Here is a 14,554-nt window from a genome sequence, read left to right as displayed (position 1 = left end):
CAAAACATTAACCACAGACATTAAAATTTTTTTATTATATTTCAACTTGCATGTGCAATCAGGGCTTTGAACTATTAGACCAGATGGAGGCCTTCAGTCAGTTAGCATTTTGCCAGGATTAAGTGTGATTTGAAATACCTTTTTCTCCTTGAACTCTCCTCCTGTTACTCGATTTAAACACTCAAAAAATTAAAGGCAGCTGATATTCTGGAATCATTGTACTACTAGCATTCAAAATCTAATTTCTATTCCAACGCCACAAATTAGAACACTAAAAAAGGTAAAAGTCTCAGGTACAAACGCTGCAAGGAATATAAAATTAATAATCAGGCAAGACCTTCGCAAAAATATAAACATAATCTTGACAAGACCTGGCCTTCAGATTGGTGATTCACAAGCCTGAAGTTGGGGATATTTTTTTAAGGTGGTGGGGGGAGGGACGGACAGACTATTGAAATTAGGACATTTCTCTTTGAAAATTGCCACTTTCATAGTTTCCAACAAGGCAATAGCACTTCCAAATTGACAAGATGTGTAGGAAAATAACTGCAGATGCTGGTTCAAATCGAAGGTGGACACAAAATGCTGGAGTAACTCAGCGGGTCGGTCACTAGTCTGTCTCCTGTGATGGAGATGGTGAGATCCAGAAACAGCAGGGAGATGTCGGAGATGGTCCAAGTATATTTAAGAGCAGGGTGGAAATTAGTGGTGAAATTTATGAAGTCAGTGAGTTCTGCATGGGTACAAGAGGTAGCACCAATGCTGAGTTACTCCAGCATTTTGTGTCTACCTCCAAATTGACAATGTGACTTTGAGACCTTTACTTAATTCCATTTTTATCTTACCACTGTTGGGTCCAAAAAAGACTTTTAAATAAGCAATTATTGGTGTAAAATGGTTTATCTAGTGTATCGGTGGTTTGATCTTGACTCCAACATTTCTGAAACAATAAGATTGTGAATTTACACAGTTATTGTGTAAAACAGCCTTAACTCGTGCTGAGGGAGAATGATCCCATTAATGGAAAATCACGAGGTGCCGGGTGATCTGTAATTTTTAATTAGCTGTGTGAAAATTACATCTCGTCCTTCACCTCCCTATATGTGCATTTTGTGAAATTGCTGCATTTAAACATTAATTGCTCTCTTAATGTGCCATGAAAGTTCAACCTTGTAACTCGTAGCACAAGTACACTTGTTAAAGACAATTCATTTTCTGGGCGCAAGTTTGATGGGGTGGGTAATCAGTGTGGAGGTCTGTCCTTTCTGGCAGTGAATCATTTGACAATTTAAATGCCAGACGAAATGTAATATTCTTCCTTCTCTCTACCTTACTTGCCAATGTATTTATTCACTTATGGCCTTTAGCTCTTCTCCTGTATATCCAAATCTCATTGATTAGAAGGCTCACAATTCATTCACCAAGGTCCTGCCGTCCTTTCCTCTGTCTATACTGTTATTTGCTTAAACTGCCAGGGCAAACCAAAGCTGAGCTGATGTCTGCAAGAAAAAGTTGAACTGATCAGGAAGTTTGACTCACTCCAGCAAATTCCAGCTTAGAGACATTCATACCCGGTCAGATTGCGGAAAGAGGTACAATGAAGTTACCACAATAGAAAACCTGGTTATCCGGCACAGTAACAGAGGCAATGCTGAGGGAGCAGCCAGGCTGGAGGGAGGCGGAATAAAAATGTGAGTAAGGAGGATAGCCTTTGATTGACTAGCACCCATCAAGTCTAGCAAGTCGAGCTTTTACTCTATCTCTTGCATCCGACAAGTTTTCTTAGTCGTTGCTCAGATTGATACAAATTTATAGTTAAATTGACGGGACCTCATTGAAATTTACCGAACAGTGGAACGCCTCAATAGGGAGGATGTGGAGAGGATGTTTCCACTGGTGGGAGAGTCGAGGGCCAGAGGCCACAGCTTCAGAATTAAAGGACGCTGTTTTAGGAAGGAGATGATGAGGAGGAATTTCTTTAGTCAGAGGGTGGTGAATCTGTGGAATTCATTGCCGCAGAAGGTTGCGGAGCCGTCAATGGACATTTTTAAGGCAGAGATAGATAGATTCTTGATTAGTACGGGTGTCAGGGGATATGGGGGAGAAGGTAGGAGAATTGGGTTGAGAGGGAGATAGATCAGCCATGATTGAATTGCGGAGTAGATTTGATGGGCACTGTTGCACTGCCAACTGACAACACCCTGCATATATTATAAACATAATCAATAAGGTAGTAATTGATTCAAACAAATTAAGTCTATGTAAACAGTACAATCATTTTAAACATAACTCGCTGAATACAACGGAACAAATTTTATATATTTTTTAAGGTAGAATACTCACATCCGAGAGATAAAGCTTATTACTTTCTTTATCGTACACTTCAATTGTGAGACCATAATCTTTGCCCGTTTCCAAAATCCATCTGTCCCCAGGATGAACTGTAAAACCTACAATAAAGTTACTTTAATTTAACAATAGGCATTGCACAGCTAAATCTCCACGTCAAGATGTTTATACCAGCTGGGGTGATTTGTAAGGCAGTCTCTCATTAAAATTTTGCATCGTTATAGTGGTCACATGAGCAAAAAATACCATAGAGATCTTGCAATAAGCTAAGACTTTGATTTAGATTTGAACCACAATTTCTCTGACTGACCCAGAGGAGATCAAGATGAATGAAACGCCCACATTAAAAGGCAGCTTTGGCTGTAAATAATCAATCACATTGATACAATTAGGAAGACAATGCTAAAGTTAGATACTGGAATGCTGTTACTTAGAATGCTTCCAAGTTATAGCCCACACTGGGATGAGTTGTGAATGTCCTATATTACAAGAGGTCTTTTGAAAATACAGGCATTATTTTTATAATTAATTTTCCAAGATGCAGTGTGGAATTTTTTTCTTTCTGTATTTTATCCACCACACAACCGACAATATTTGATGCTGTCATTAAGGCAACAGAAGCAACCTGCAAAGAACCATTGCTCAATTACAAATCTGAGAATACTCAATAAAAGGATTTTCTTACATTTATATATTTACTGATATTGTACTTGTAGTGTTAGAAATGTAATAGCATCAGAATATCAGTTTTACATTACTGTAAAATTGCCATACTTGTCCAGAAAACGGAACCATAAAAAGTTCTCAGCTGATACTGAAATATGTCTATTGTTTCACCTGAATGTTGTGCATGATAGTCAAGGAAGGGGAAAAATAAATCAATCCCTAAAAGATGGACTGATTGACCTCAACAGCAATCAACTCTTCACTAATGTACCAAAACATCAGCAATTATCTGTCGGAGGTTGCCACAAAATCACAGAATAGGTCAATTTATCAAAGACATCATTATCTTAAGATGCAGCAAAATTCATAGACTTATATTTGGTTCAGTTCCAATGCAGTCTTAAGACTCAGTACAGAGACGTGTTTCCCTCTGCAGCAAGAAAAAAAAAACTACCTGAGCATTTCCAGTTATTTAAATAGATAAATGACAAACTACAAACAGATTTGTACTCCAGCAGAACTGCTCATGATGTCGACTGCATGACATATCCTTGTACAGAGAGATCAAGAAAGATCAAAGTAATTTCCTTGGCTGCTAAAAGGATTTTGGCAAATCTTGAAAGAATACTCTGTATTATGACCTATTAGTATGTTTCTTTATTGCTCAATTCTTCTAACTAAAAATGAATTTACGGTAAAACCAGATAATTCCTGGCCAGATTGTTTAGAAATTTCAGGGCCTGATATGTCATTTGGTTTTCCACGCTCTCTTTAAATTAACTAGGTTCGTAGAAAAATATATTACCGTGTAACATTTAAAGACAATCAAAAGTGTGAAAGTGTGTTGTGATATTCACAGCACCAATAGTTAACAGTCAAAAAAATCTGCTACCAAAATCATAAAAGGTGCCAGATTATAAATTTTACCACAATTCAATGCAAGCATTGGAAGGCCTGGATAGGGTGGATGTGGAGAGGATGTTTCCACTGGCGGGAGAGCCCCAGAATTAAAGGACATTCCTTTAGGAAGGAGATGAGGAGGGATTTCTTTAGTCAGAGGGTGGTGAATCTGTGGAATTCATTGCCACGGAAGGTTGTGGAGGCCAAGTCAATGGATATTTTTAAGGCAGAGATTGACAGATTCTTGATTAGTACGGGTGTCAGGGGTTATGGGGAGAAGGCAGGAGAATGGGGTTAAGAGGGAAAGATAGACTAGCCATGATTGAATGGCGCAGTTTACTTGATGGGCCGAGTGGCCTAACTCTGTTCCTATCACGAATGAACTTGGTAAGCAGTGTTTGCGTGCAGTGCAAGCCATGTTTCACGCTTGACAGTGCAAATGAGGCAAAACTGACATTTATCTTCATTACGAGTCTCAATCTCACTTCTCTATGGGGAATGCCAGAAAAAGAACCTGTATTTTTTGATTCGGAAATATAAAATTAAGACATTAAATATAAAATTAAACATTAATCACGAGTTGTCTCTCCCAGCCCCCCAAACCTCCAATTCCTCATAGATGCCCCACCAATTAACATTTGGGGAAGTGAGCTTCATAAAATATGACATCAGAAAAAATTTAAGGCAACTTAAAACTTAAATCACTTCTAATCAACATTATGCAACACCAGACCCATCATTAGCCAAGCCATGTAAGGAGAGCAGATTTCTTTTCATGAGATGATTTTATTTTCAGTTCAGTGTAGTTTATTGTCACGTGTAACGAGGTACAGTGAAAAGCTTTCGTTACGCGCTAACCAGTCAGCGGAAAGATAATACATGATTACAATTGAGCCTTTTGCAGTGTAGTGATACATGATAAGCGAATGTTGCGGTAGTAGAGATTTTAAAATGTGGAGCAAATGTAATATGTGATTATTAGAGCCAGGATTTTGCCATAAGTGCCTTTTTATGCTTTTTTTTGATGATTTCAGCAAGATAACTCCTTTTTCATGATCGAGTACCTAAATCAGCCTTTTTTTGCCGTGTTAACATAACTTACAAGAAAATTTCCACCACCGGGGCGAAACCGGGGATGCCACCGACGGTCATTCATTCGTGGGTAGTGGACGAGGCCCCAGTCTTTTGCAGTCAGGCTGTAAGTGGGTGTTAAGTGGTGATTGGAGAGGGGTGGGTGGGGAAGGGTCCAGTCTTTTCAGGCTGGAGTCAGGCTGTGAGTAGGTGTGAAGTGTTGGTTGGGGAGGGGGGGAGGGGGTGCTAGGGTTAAGTGCACCAGTGACCTCAGCTGGGGTAGAAATAAGTTTTTCAGAACTGAAGCATATTCTGTCTGGCAGACTGCATAGTTTAATACCAGGTAATTTGAATAAAATGCTAGTAATTATGTGCAACCAGGCAACTTCGGTCATTTAATGTAGTACACCTTATTATCATTTTTAACCATATTTTGGTGGTGGAAATACTTGCCTTTTATGCCTTTTTTGGTCAATAAATGCCTTTTTCGTAATTTTATTTGCCTGCCTATTTCAGAGATTTTTAGCGCCTAAACATCTTGGCTCTAGTGATTATGGATCTGCTTCTGTGGCTGGCACGTAAATAGTCCCCTGCGTTGGGCACCATCTTTGCGAGTGGATTCCCGGTTAACTGTAACGGAGTCTAACTTCATAAATTCAAGAATATTTGAGAAACAGAATTTGTTGGCACACAGAAAGTCAGAGACAAGTGGTATTTGAGGAGGCGACAAACTGCAATCAGGTAAATTTAGTTGATGTAGTCTAAATGGTGTTCAGCAAGATCTTTTACACTTACATCTCATCTTTAACATAGGAGACTGATATTAAAGTTTACAGCCTGTAGGATACAAGGCAATTTGGAAAATTGGATCTAAAATTGTCCGAGGGGAAATGAGGACATTTGAGAAAGAATCTTTTCACTAAGCCACGATTGAAATCTGGAATGCCTAACCTGAGGGATGTTGGAGACAAGTATTCTCATACGATTTAGATATTTAGAGGAGTAGGTGAAACCACATAGTTTAGAAGGCCATGGGCTGAGTGCTGGAAATTGGGGCCAGCATAGAATGGAAATTGATAGGCCCCACAGGCCGGGTTCCCGGCTGTATGATTCCAATTACTTGGATTTAAATTCCACAGGTGCCACGGTACAATTCAAATCACTGATAAAACACTTGTTCAGCCATGGCTCTGTGGCGCAACGGTAGAGTTGCTGCCTCACAGCGCCAGAGATCTGGGTTCAATCCCAACTGCAGGTGCTGTCTGTATGGAGTTTGTATGTTCTCTCTGTGACCTGCGTGGGTTTTCCCTGGGTGCTCCGGTTTCCTTCCACACTCCAAAGGCGTACAGGTGTGCAGGTTAATTGTTATTGCAGGGAAAATGTTGCTGAGGTTGGGGAAAGTTCAGAAGCAGGGGTCGCAGATTAAGAATAAGCAGTAAACCATTTAGGACTGAGATGAGGAAAACCTTCTTCACCCAGAGAGTTGTGAATCTGTGGAATTCTCTGCCACAGAAGGCAGTGGAGGCCAAATAACTAGATGTTTTCAAGGGACAGTTAGATATAGCTCTTAGGGCTAACGTCAAGAATCAAGGGATTCTGTTAGGGAAAAAAGGATCAAAGGATTCCGTTGGGTAAAAAAGCAGGAACGGGGTACTGATTTTGGATGATCAGCCATGATCATATTGAATGATGGTGCTGGCTTGAAGGGCCGAATGGCCTACTCCTGCATCTATTTTCTATATTTCAATGTAAGTGGGATTACTGTCTCCACTTCTCAGTACTATCAGTTAAGAATGATGCAAAACATTTTGGAGAGCACAGAAAGGAGAATAAAAGAGTTGGATCGAGCTCTCAGAGCTAGTGGAATCAAGGGATACGGGGAGATAGATGGCAGGCACAGGTTACTGATTATGAATGATCAACCATGATCACAATGAATGGCGGAGCTGGCTCAAAGGACCAAATGGCCTCCTCCTGCACCTATTTTCTATGTTTCTATCTGACAGAGATAACAGGAACGAGGTCTTTGGTTATGTAGTCAGACTTTAAAAGCTTGGATTGTTTTCTTGAAACAGAAGTGGTTATGATGGGATCCAAAAAAGATGTTAAAGACGAGATAGAGGCTATTCTGATCAGTGGAGGTGAAATGCTAAGCAACCGAGAATGAAGCCGACTTGGAAAAGTGAATCAAAAGGGATATTTTTGGACAAAAACAAAAAGTGATGTTCAAAGTCCAGATTGCACTGGCAAGGGTGGTAGGGAAGGCAGCATTCAAAACAGAGTTGATTAAGTACCAGGGAAATAAATCATTTGCAAGGCTATGGGTAGAGGGGAGGCGAGAATGAATAGCTTTCACATAGAAATGATTTGGGCTCAATGGTCCTAATGGCCACCTCCTGTGTTGCAATCATTCCCTGATTGTTGAATCTGTGGTGCAAACGTCTGGCTGCAAGTCTGATAACTTAACAATCGTGCCTCCACATACCTTTCGACTGACGTCCCGCCATTAAAACCTTTTGAATTACTAACCTAGGTAGCGTGGCTCCACAACGTATATGGTGCAGTTTGGTAACCGGGATACACCTTGCATATGAATATCGGAGCATTTGTTAAGGCCATTTTTGAAGAAAAATTGTTACTGATCTATTTATTCAAATAAATAAAGACAAACATGGATTTCAAATTATTCTTGGAAGCCAATGATAACAACACTTGTAGATTTACAAGAACGTAGCCAAACTGACATCAAAAGGACTACTTCCTAATTTAGTCAAAGTTTTCATTCTCAATCTCTTGCACTGAAACCCAAAATACCATCGACAAAAGGATTAAAGCAAAATCAATTAGCGTTACAAGTGGTGGGTCAAAATGTTCCCCCATCCTGCAGGATAATTCCATTTCTGCCTGCAAAGCCGCCTCAGTAATATCCAAACTTTGCAAAAGCATTTCTCAACGAGCCAAATTATGAAATGACCTCAGTTAATTCCGATCTGCACATAGCTGGTAGTGCAAATGTCGACACCTTAGGCCAAATTATGATCCTTTCCTAAATCCTGATCATGAACATAATCGATGGTACTTTAAAAATAATCAGCCAACACCTTATTGCTTTAAAGAGAATCAGAAGGAAGGTTGGGCCAACTTATGTGCATCATCCAAAAATTTTAATTTCAAGAATAAGTGTTATCAAAATCCAATAATATTCAAGTCATGGTACAGGATTGCACGTACTCCTACTTTCTGATGGACCCAAAGCCAATGTGAAAATATGTCAGTACAGCAAAATGGTAATAAAGTGGCTGGTGCTAAATCTGTAACATGAGCATATCGGTAAATGTAAGTTACTTTCATCCCCATGATGCAAGTTGAAGGAGGGGCAGATGTTGCCATCTTCCAGGTCAACCCATTAAACATTTCCTTGATTAATCCAATGGCTAAAACTAGCTAGAGCTAAATTACATTCCGTTGCTTGTTCACCCATTGGGTATAAACTAAAATTTCAACCCGAAGAAAGTACATTACTAGGTCAGTCCAATCAATACAATAGACAATAGGTGCAGGAGGAGGCCATTCAGCCGCTTCGAGCCAGCACCGCCATTCAATGTGATCATGGCTGATCATTCTCAATCAGTACCCCGTTCCTGCTTTCTCCCCATACCCCCTGACTCCGCTATCCTTATGAGCTCTATCTAGCTCTCTCTTGAATGCATTCAGAGAATTGGCCTCCACTGCCTTCTGAGGCAGAGAATTCCACAGATTCACAACTCTCTGACTGAAAACTTTTTTCCTCATCTCCGTTCTAAATGGCCTACCCCTTATTCTTAAACTGTGGCCCCTTGTTCTGGACTCCCCCAACATTGGGAACATGTTTCCTGCCTCTAACGTGTCCAACCCCTTAATAATCTTATACGTTTCGATAAGATCCCCTCTCATCCTTCTAAATTCTAGTGTATACAAGCCTAGTCGCTCCAGTCTTTCAACAGCCTTTCAATACAATGATGGTCCTTGGTAAGATGCGTTTCAGTAGTTACAATCAGACAATTTTAATCAGTCGAGAGAAGAGTTGTAATTCTAGAAGCAAAAGGAATTTGCTGGAGCGCTTGTTTTTCAAGCACAAGGTGGGAGTGACCCAACAGATGCTTCAGTTATTAACAATTCCCATGTAGTTTAGCAGAGGAAGAATCCTGATGGCCACAACTGTGCATCGGATAAAGATCAGAATTAACAACGAATACTGAAATTATATAGCATTTAGAAACCAGAATCAGTGAACAAAATTAATTCATAAAATAAAACTAAGGTGATGACTGCCACAATGAGCTTTGTTGTACAAGGTGAAAAGTACAATATTTTGAACAAATGTAGGTAGCTGGATATTGTTGATGTGTACAGTTGGAAAACTACAAGGCCACCTCTGCAAACTGCTGTATGGCAAACTGAAGACTTAGTGTATTAGTGTCATTTCTAAATAAAGTTAGATTTTTATTATTGAGAACCCTGCTTTGAATTCCATTTATATTAAATTCATAATACTGTATGACAGTTGCACAATCTATGTGGATTCTGACCCTTCACCCAGCAAGGATGGAAAAATAGTGCATCCAGCAAATGATGTGCGCACCTTTTTATGCAGAATAAGCACTAAGAAAAGCCCATTAGCAGCAAACATGCCAAAATAGAGGAAAAAAAGCAATGCAAGTGCAGCAAAATAAACAGCTGGCTCCTCAAAACACAACCATTTTAAGCATATTGGATCTGTGCAATAGGCAGGTACGGCACAAATTGCATTGTTCCATTCAAAACTTCTGTCATTCAGTTTCCGCAGAGTGTAAGCTTGCTTTTACAACACAGTAAAGGATACTCTTGTGCATGAGCACCATGTTCATTTGCCCTTGCTGCAGTGCGGTTACTGTCGATGTGGCTTGCTCCAGTTTGCCCACTGGTCGATTTGCAATTCCCCCTGGACTTGTGACACTATTTTGCAGCTCCAACTCGTACTGGTCAGAAGGCATCATTAGTTCTGAGGGGAAATAAGTAAAGGAAGTTTTAGTAATCTGAAACAAAGATGTATGAAGACAATTTAAAGAAGCACATTAGAATGCAAAGCTAATCTTCAAAACATGCGACAATCAAGTTTGCAGAATAGCCTGCCAGCAGTTGCAGTGAAGTGCAGAACTGCAATTCACTTCAAGTATTTTTAAATGCCAGTTTGCTACATAATTGGATAAACCCTTGCATTAGGAAAACATGAAAATTTGCACAGATAGGAAGAGGATTTGATTCCCGACCTAAAATTCTCAGAACATATTAACAGATGTCATTATTGTGATGCGAGTCAAGATGATAAAATGACCCAATGATAAGTAACAGTCTTTTTACAAATAACTGCAGGTCACAGCAAGTTTAGGTGGGAAAAAATAAACAGAGTTCCTGGAAAATCTCCGAAATACTTTCCTGAAGCAACAATCTGACCTTGAAGGTATTGCTATTCATTTCAGATGATTGAACTGAGGATCCCAGAAATTTAAGTGAGCTTGTAAGGGAGAGGAAGGCTGTGTTTGGATTACAAGATGATTCTCGTTTTAATAAAATGAGTATAAGTAGTACACAAAGACTCAGAATAAATCGTTAGGTGCAGCATTTATCATCGAAATTACAGGCACAGCAGAGTGTTTTAATTGGATGCAAATTTTACATTGCATCTCATGGACTACAACTTTCCAGGATAACCTTAGCAGGCTTTTACAGACAAAATATAGAGCCTACTCTGATCAGATTTCCAAAAGACATTAAAAAAAAAATCTTTAAGATTACATTTATGGGGTTTCATAGTGGTACAGGTGAAAGGAAGATGGTAAGATAAAAGATAGCTCAGCTAAACTTTCACCAACTTTATAAATTCCATTCTTAGTTGTCTCATCGAAAAGTGAAAGAACACGTTTCTCTGGACTCTCCTTAACAACCAAATTCGAAATTATACCAAATATCGGTGTTGTGGTTCTTTGAATGATTTGAATGGTCGATTGGTCCTCTACGTTTTAATAACTACAATGAGAGGTATACAAAATAGTGAACAGCTTGCTAATGGTAAGTGTAGAAAACTTAACTATTCAGAAGTAGCACAGGAGGCTAGTTGAAATTACTGGAAGATAAATTTATGTCAGAAGATCCTTCTACGAACAAGTTGTAATGGAGAAAATGTGGAGAAAATATTTGGGGAGTGGTAAAAGCAAAAACCTTTGTATGGTCCAATAAAGTTTTAACCTTGGCTGAGGTGAATTTATAGTCACCCATTCCTTCGTTCCAGAGATGCTGCCTGTCCCGCTGAATTACCCCAGCATTGTGTGTCCATTTATGATCTGTACTAATGATCGTGCAGCTAGAATGATGCAGGTAGTACTTTAAAAAGTGAAGTTATTATTAACTTTTAATAATATTAGTTAATATTAGAGTTAATTATAATCACGATTCAGTTTTCTGGCCACGTGATGCAAACCGGCCTCATCTTCTCTACAAAAAAAAGCACTTGGTACAGGACATACTGTTTTTCTGATCATATTTTTTTCCATCATATTTTGTCAGGCTGCAACAAAAAAAAAGCAAAAAGGACAAACCTGTGATCGTCCCTTGCCTCATTTTCTGCACACGGTAACGTATCGAGCTGCCCACCATCAAGTAGATATCATGAGCTGGATTTAGCATAATGTTTTCCAGGATTAGGAGTCGAACCTCTGCAGCAGGCACATTCTTACAGGCAAAAGAGCAAAATGCAGTCATTAAAATTTGATAATAACAAAACAATTGTTCAGATATCAGATGCAATTTGATTGTGGAATTACTTAAATCTACAATGGAAATTGCATTCAAAAACAAATACAGGTTCACCACTGATTTTCTGACCACCTTGGTTCCAGACCCTGGCCATATTATTTGTTTTGCCTGACTAACACAGGTCACGTAATAATAATACAACAATGCTCCTCTGACACAATAATTATACCCCTTTATACCCCTCCCATGTCTCAAAGCACCATGACTGCTCGAAACTTAAATAAAACAAGTATTAAATGTAAATTAATTTTACAGTGAAGCTTGCACTTCTTGCAAGGGCTAGTTAACGCGTTGCCCTGGGCAGTCCCGATGAGCAGCCCTGAACTACTATCCACCTCTTTGATGACCCTCGGACTATCCTTGATCGGACTTTACTGGCTTTACTTTGCACTAAACATTATTCCCTTACCACTGTAAATGGATCTATTGTAATCGTGCATGGTCTTTCTGCTGACTGGTAAGCACGCAACAAAAAGCTTTACACTGTACCTCGGTACACGTGACTATAAACTAAACTGACAGACCCACGACACCATGCACATCAGGAAGATGGCACAGGAGCCAAAAGCTGTCACCTTCAGGTTCAAGAATAGCTACTTTCGCAGCAACCATCAGGCTCTTGAGCCACACTGCACAACCCAAACCACAATCCTACCTCAGCACCAAACTAGCATGGACTTTGTATAGGTTGCAGTACGAACTTTGGCTTGCACTATTATAGTCTGGTTACCCAGTATAATTGATAATTTATTGTATTATTGTTTATTGTATGTTTTTTGTTGTGCCTGTTAAGTTACAAATAAGATTTTTATTATTTTGGTCCTAGCGCATATTAGAATTAAACACTTGACTCAGGAATTTGGCACTTCTGGATGTTTTTTCACAAGTGACCGAAGGCTATGTCTCCTTGCTTCAGGTTTTGTTGATATTTACTTTACTCGATGGTGGCTCCCAAGAATATAACGAGTGGCCCCAGTTCACCGGAATCTCCGGATCATGGCTCAATGTGCTTCAGCTGATGACTCTTGGCAGATGGAGATGTGGACCTTGCACAATGCTAAAGAATCTACGCAAGTGCTGGTTGTTGGCTCGCTGAATTGAATTAAATTGTTGCTGGATCTCCTGCATTTTCAGCGCACAGTTTGGACTTTGAGTCTCGTCTTTTGATGAAACCCAGATTTTTGATGCCTCTAATCCTCAACTCTCCCCACTGACTTATGATAATGCTTTCCATTCAAGAACCTGAATCCCTTGGTCATTTGCAACAAGCCAGTTTTGTGTGTTCTGGTAGAGAAGCCAGTCCTTTCACAAGCGCTAATTATGGTGAACTTCAAGGGAGAGCATGACACATTATGGACAAACTGCAGGTCTTGCAGTTGGGAATTGTCACTTTGACTTAATTCACACTTTTTATTGAGGGTCTTCAAGAGTTCAACACAAATTGAGTGTTTGACGACACTGAGCCTGTATTCCCTGGAGTTTAGGAGAATGAGGGGGGGGGAACCCTCGTTGAAAAGTACAGAATAATGAAAGGCTTGGATAGAGTGGGTGTGGAGAGGATGCTTCCATGAGTACGAGAGTCTAGGACCAGAGGTTATAGCCTCAGAATTAAAGGACATTCGTTTAGGAGGGAGATGAGGAGGAATTTCTTTAGTCAGAGGGTGGCGAATCTGTGGAATTCTTTGCCACAGAAGGCTGTGGAGGCAAGTCAGTGGAGGCAGAGATAGATAGATTCTTGATTAGTACAGGTGTCAGAGGTTATGGGGAGAAGGCAGGAGAATGGGGTTAGGAGAGAGAGATGGATCAGCCATGATTGAAGAGCAGGGTAGACTATGGGCTGAATGGCCTAATTCTTTTCCTATCACTTATGATCTTATGAAATTTTCCTGAAGAGTTTCCATGACCATTGTTCTTCTGGGATGAGGTTGGTGATGATTGAGTAGCGTTTTGCCATGAGATCTTGCACTGTCTATCTGATAAACCAGGGTGTTCATTATGACATGATCATAATGTAAGCATGGTCAGGAAGACAACTCCATTGAATTGGCTTCTCCTACTTCCCTGCCTTTCAGAGATGCGATCACTAACTTGTGTTGAAATAACGGAGAAGCTTCATCTGATCTTTCTAATACTTTAAGTTAGAGACTATTTAAAGTTGAAGCACAATTTCCTTTTGGCCTTGTTCGGGTTGTACGGTTGGGGTGTTTGCACCGATTGCTGCTTTGTGAACACAAGTTCAATGATAGGATATGTGCAGTAGTCACGAAGTGCCTCTTTAAACCACACAAACACAAGTTATAAAGATGGCTTTCTTCTCTGGTTTTGCCCTTCAGGTGCAATAACCATCTTGTTCCTTGAGGAGGCCTTCTTTTGCTCGGACACTGCAGCATGTAACAATGTTGAAACATCCAAAGTTATTGTGACGTGATGTTTATGTCTGGCGCTGTTGATGTTTTCCAGGAAGGCTCTCTCATTCCAAGACAAGAATTTCATTGAGTGAAAGATGCACATGCACAGATTCCTTGAGGGATGGCTGTTGTGCACAAGATTCATGCACTAGAATTGAGAGTGAGGTGACAGAGAGTGGTGAAGGTGTGGAATTCTCTGCCTCAGAAGGCAGTGGAGGCCAGTTCGTTGGATGCTTTCAAGAGAGAGCTGGATAGAGCTCTTAAGGATAGCGGAGTGAGGGGGTATGGGGAGAAGGCAGGAACGGGGTACTGATTGAGAGTGATCAGCC

The 14,554-nt window shown here is 40.0% G+C and overlaps 1 protein-coding gene across 2 annotated transcripts in view; it reads right to left on the bottom strand.

The window, feature by feature from the left end:
- Window positions 1-14,554, bottom strand: part of nup210 (nucleoporin 210) — a 132,550-nt gene that overhangs the window by 73,236 nt on the left and 44,760 nt on the right. For both annotated transcript variants that reach the window (XM_078413937.1, XM_078413938.1), the window contains exons 6-9: window positions 11,601-11,733; window positions 9,848-10,006; window positions 7,516-7,584; window positions 2,344-2,450 (exon numbers count right to left, since the gene is read on the bottom strand). In XM_078413937.1, coding sequence (XP_078270063.1) covers window positions 2,344-2,450; window positions 7,516-7,584; window positions 9,848-10,006; window positions 11,601-11,733 — 468 coding nt within the window. The remainder of the gene's footprint in view (window positions 1-2,343; window positions 2,451-7,515; window positions 7,585-9,847; window positions 10,007-11,600; window positions 11,734-14,554) is intronic.

Source organism: Rhinoraja longicauda, chromosome 17, assembly GCF_053455715.1.
Source record: "Rhinoraja longicauda isolate Sanriku21f chromosome 17, sRhiLon1.1, whole genome shotgun sequence".
NCBI lineage: Eukaryota > Metazoa > Chordata > Chondrichthyes > Rajiformes > Arhynchobatidae > Rhinoraja > Rhinoraja longicauda.
Note: the sequence above shows the minus strand (reverse complement) of the source record. Positions and strands in the feature narration are given on the sequence as shown.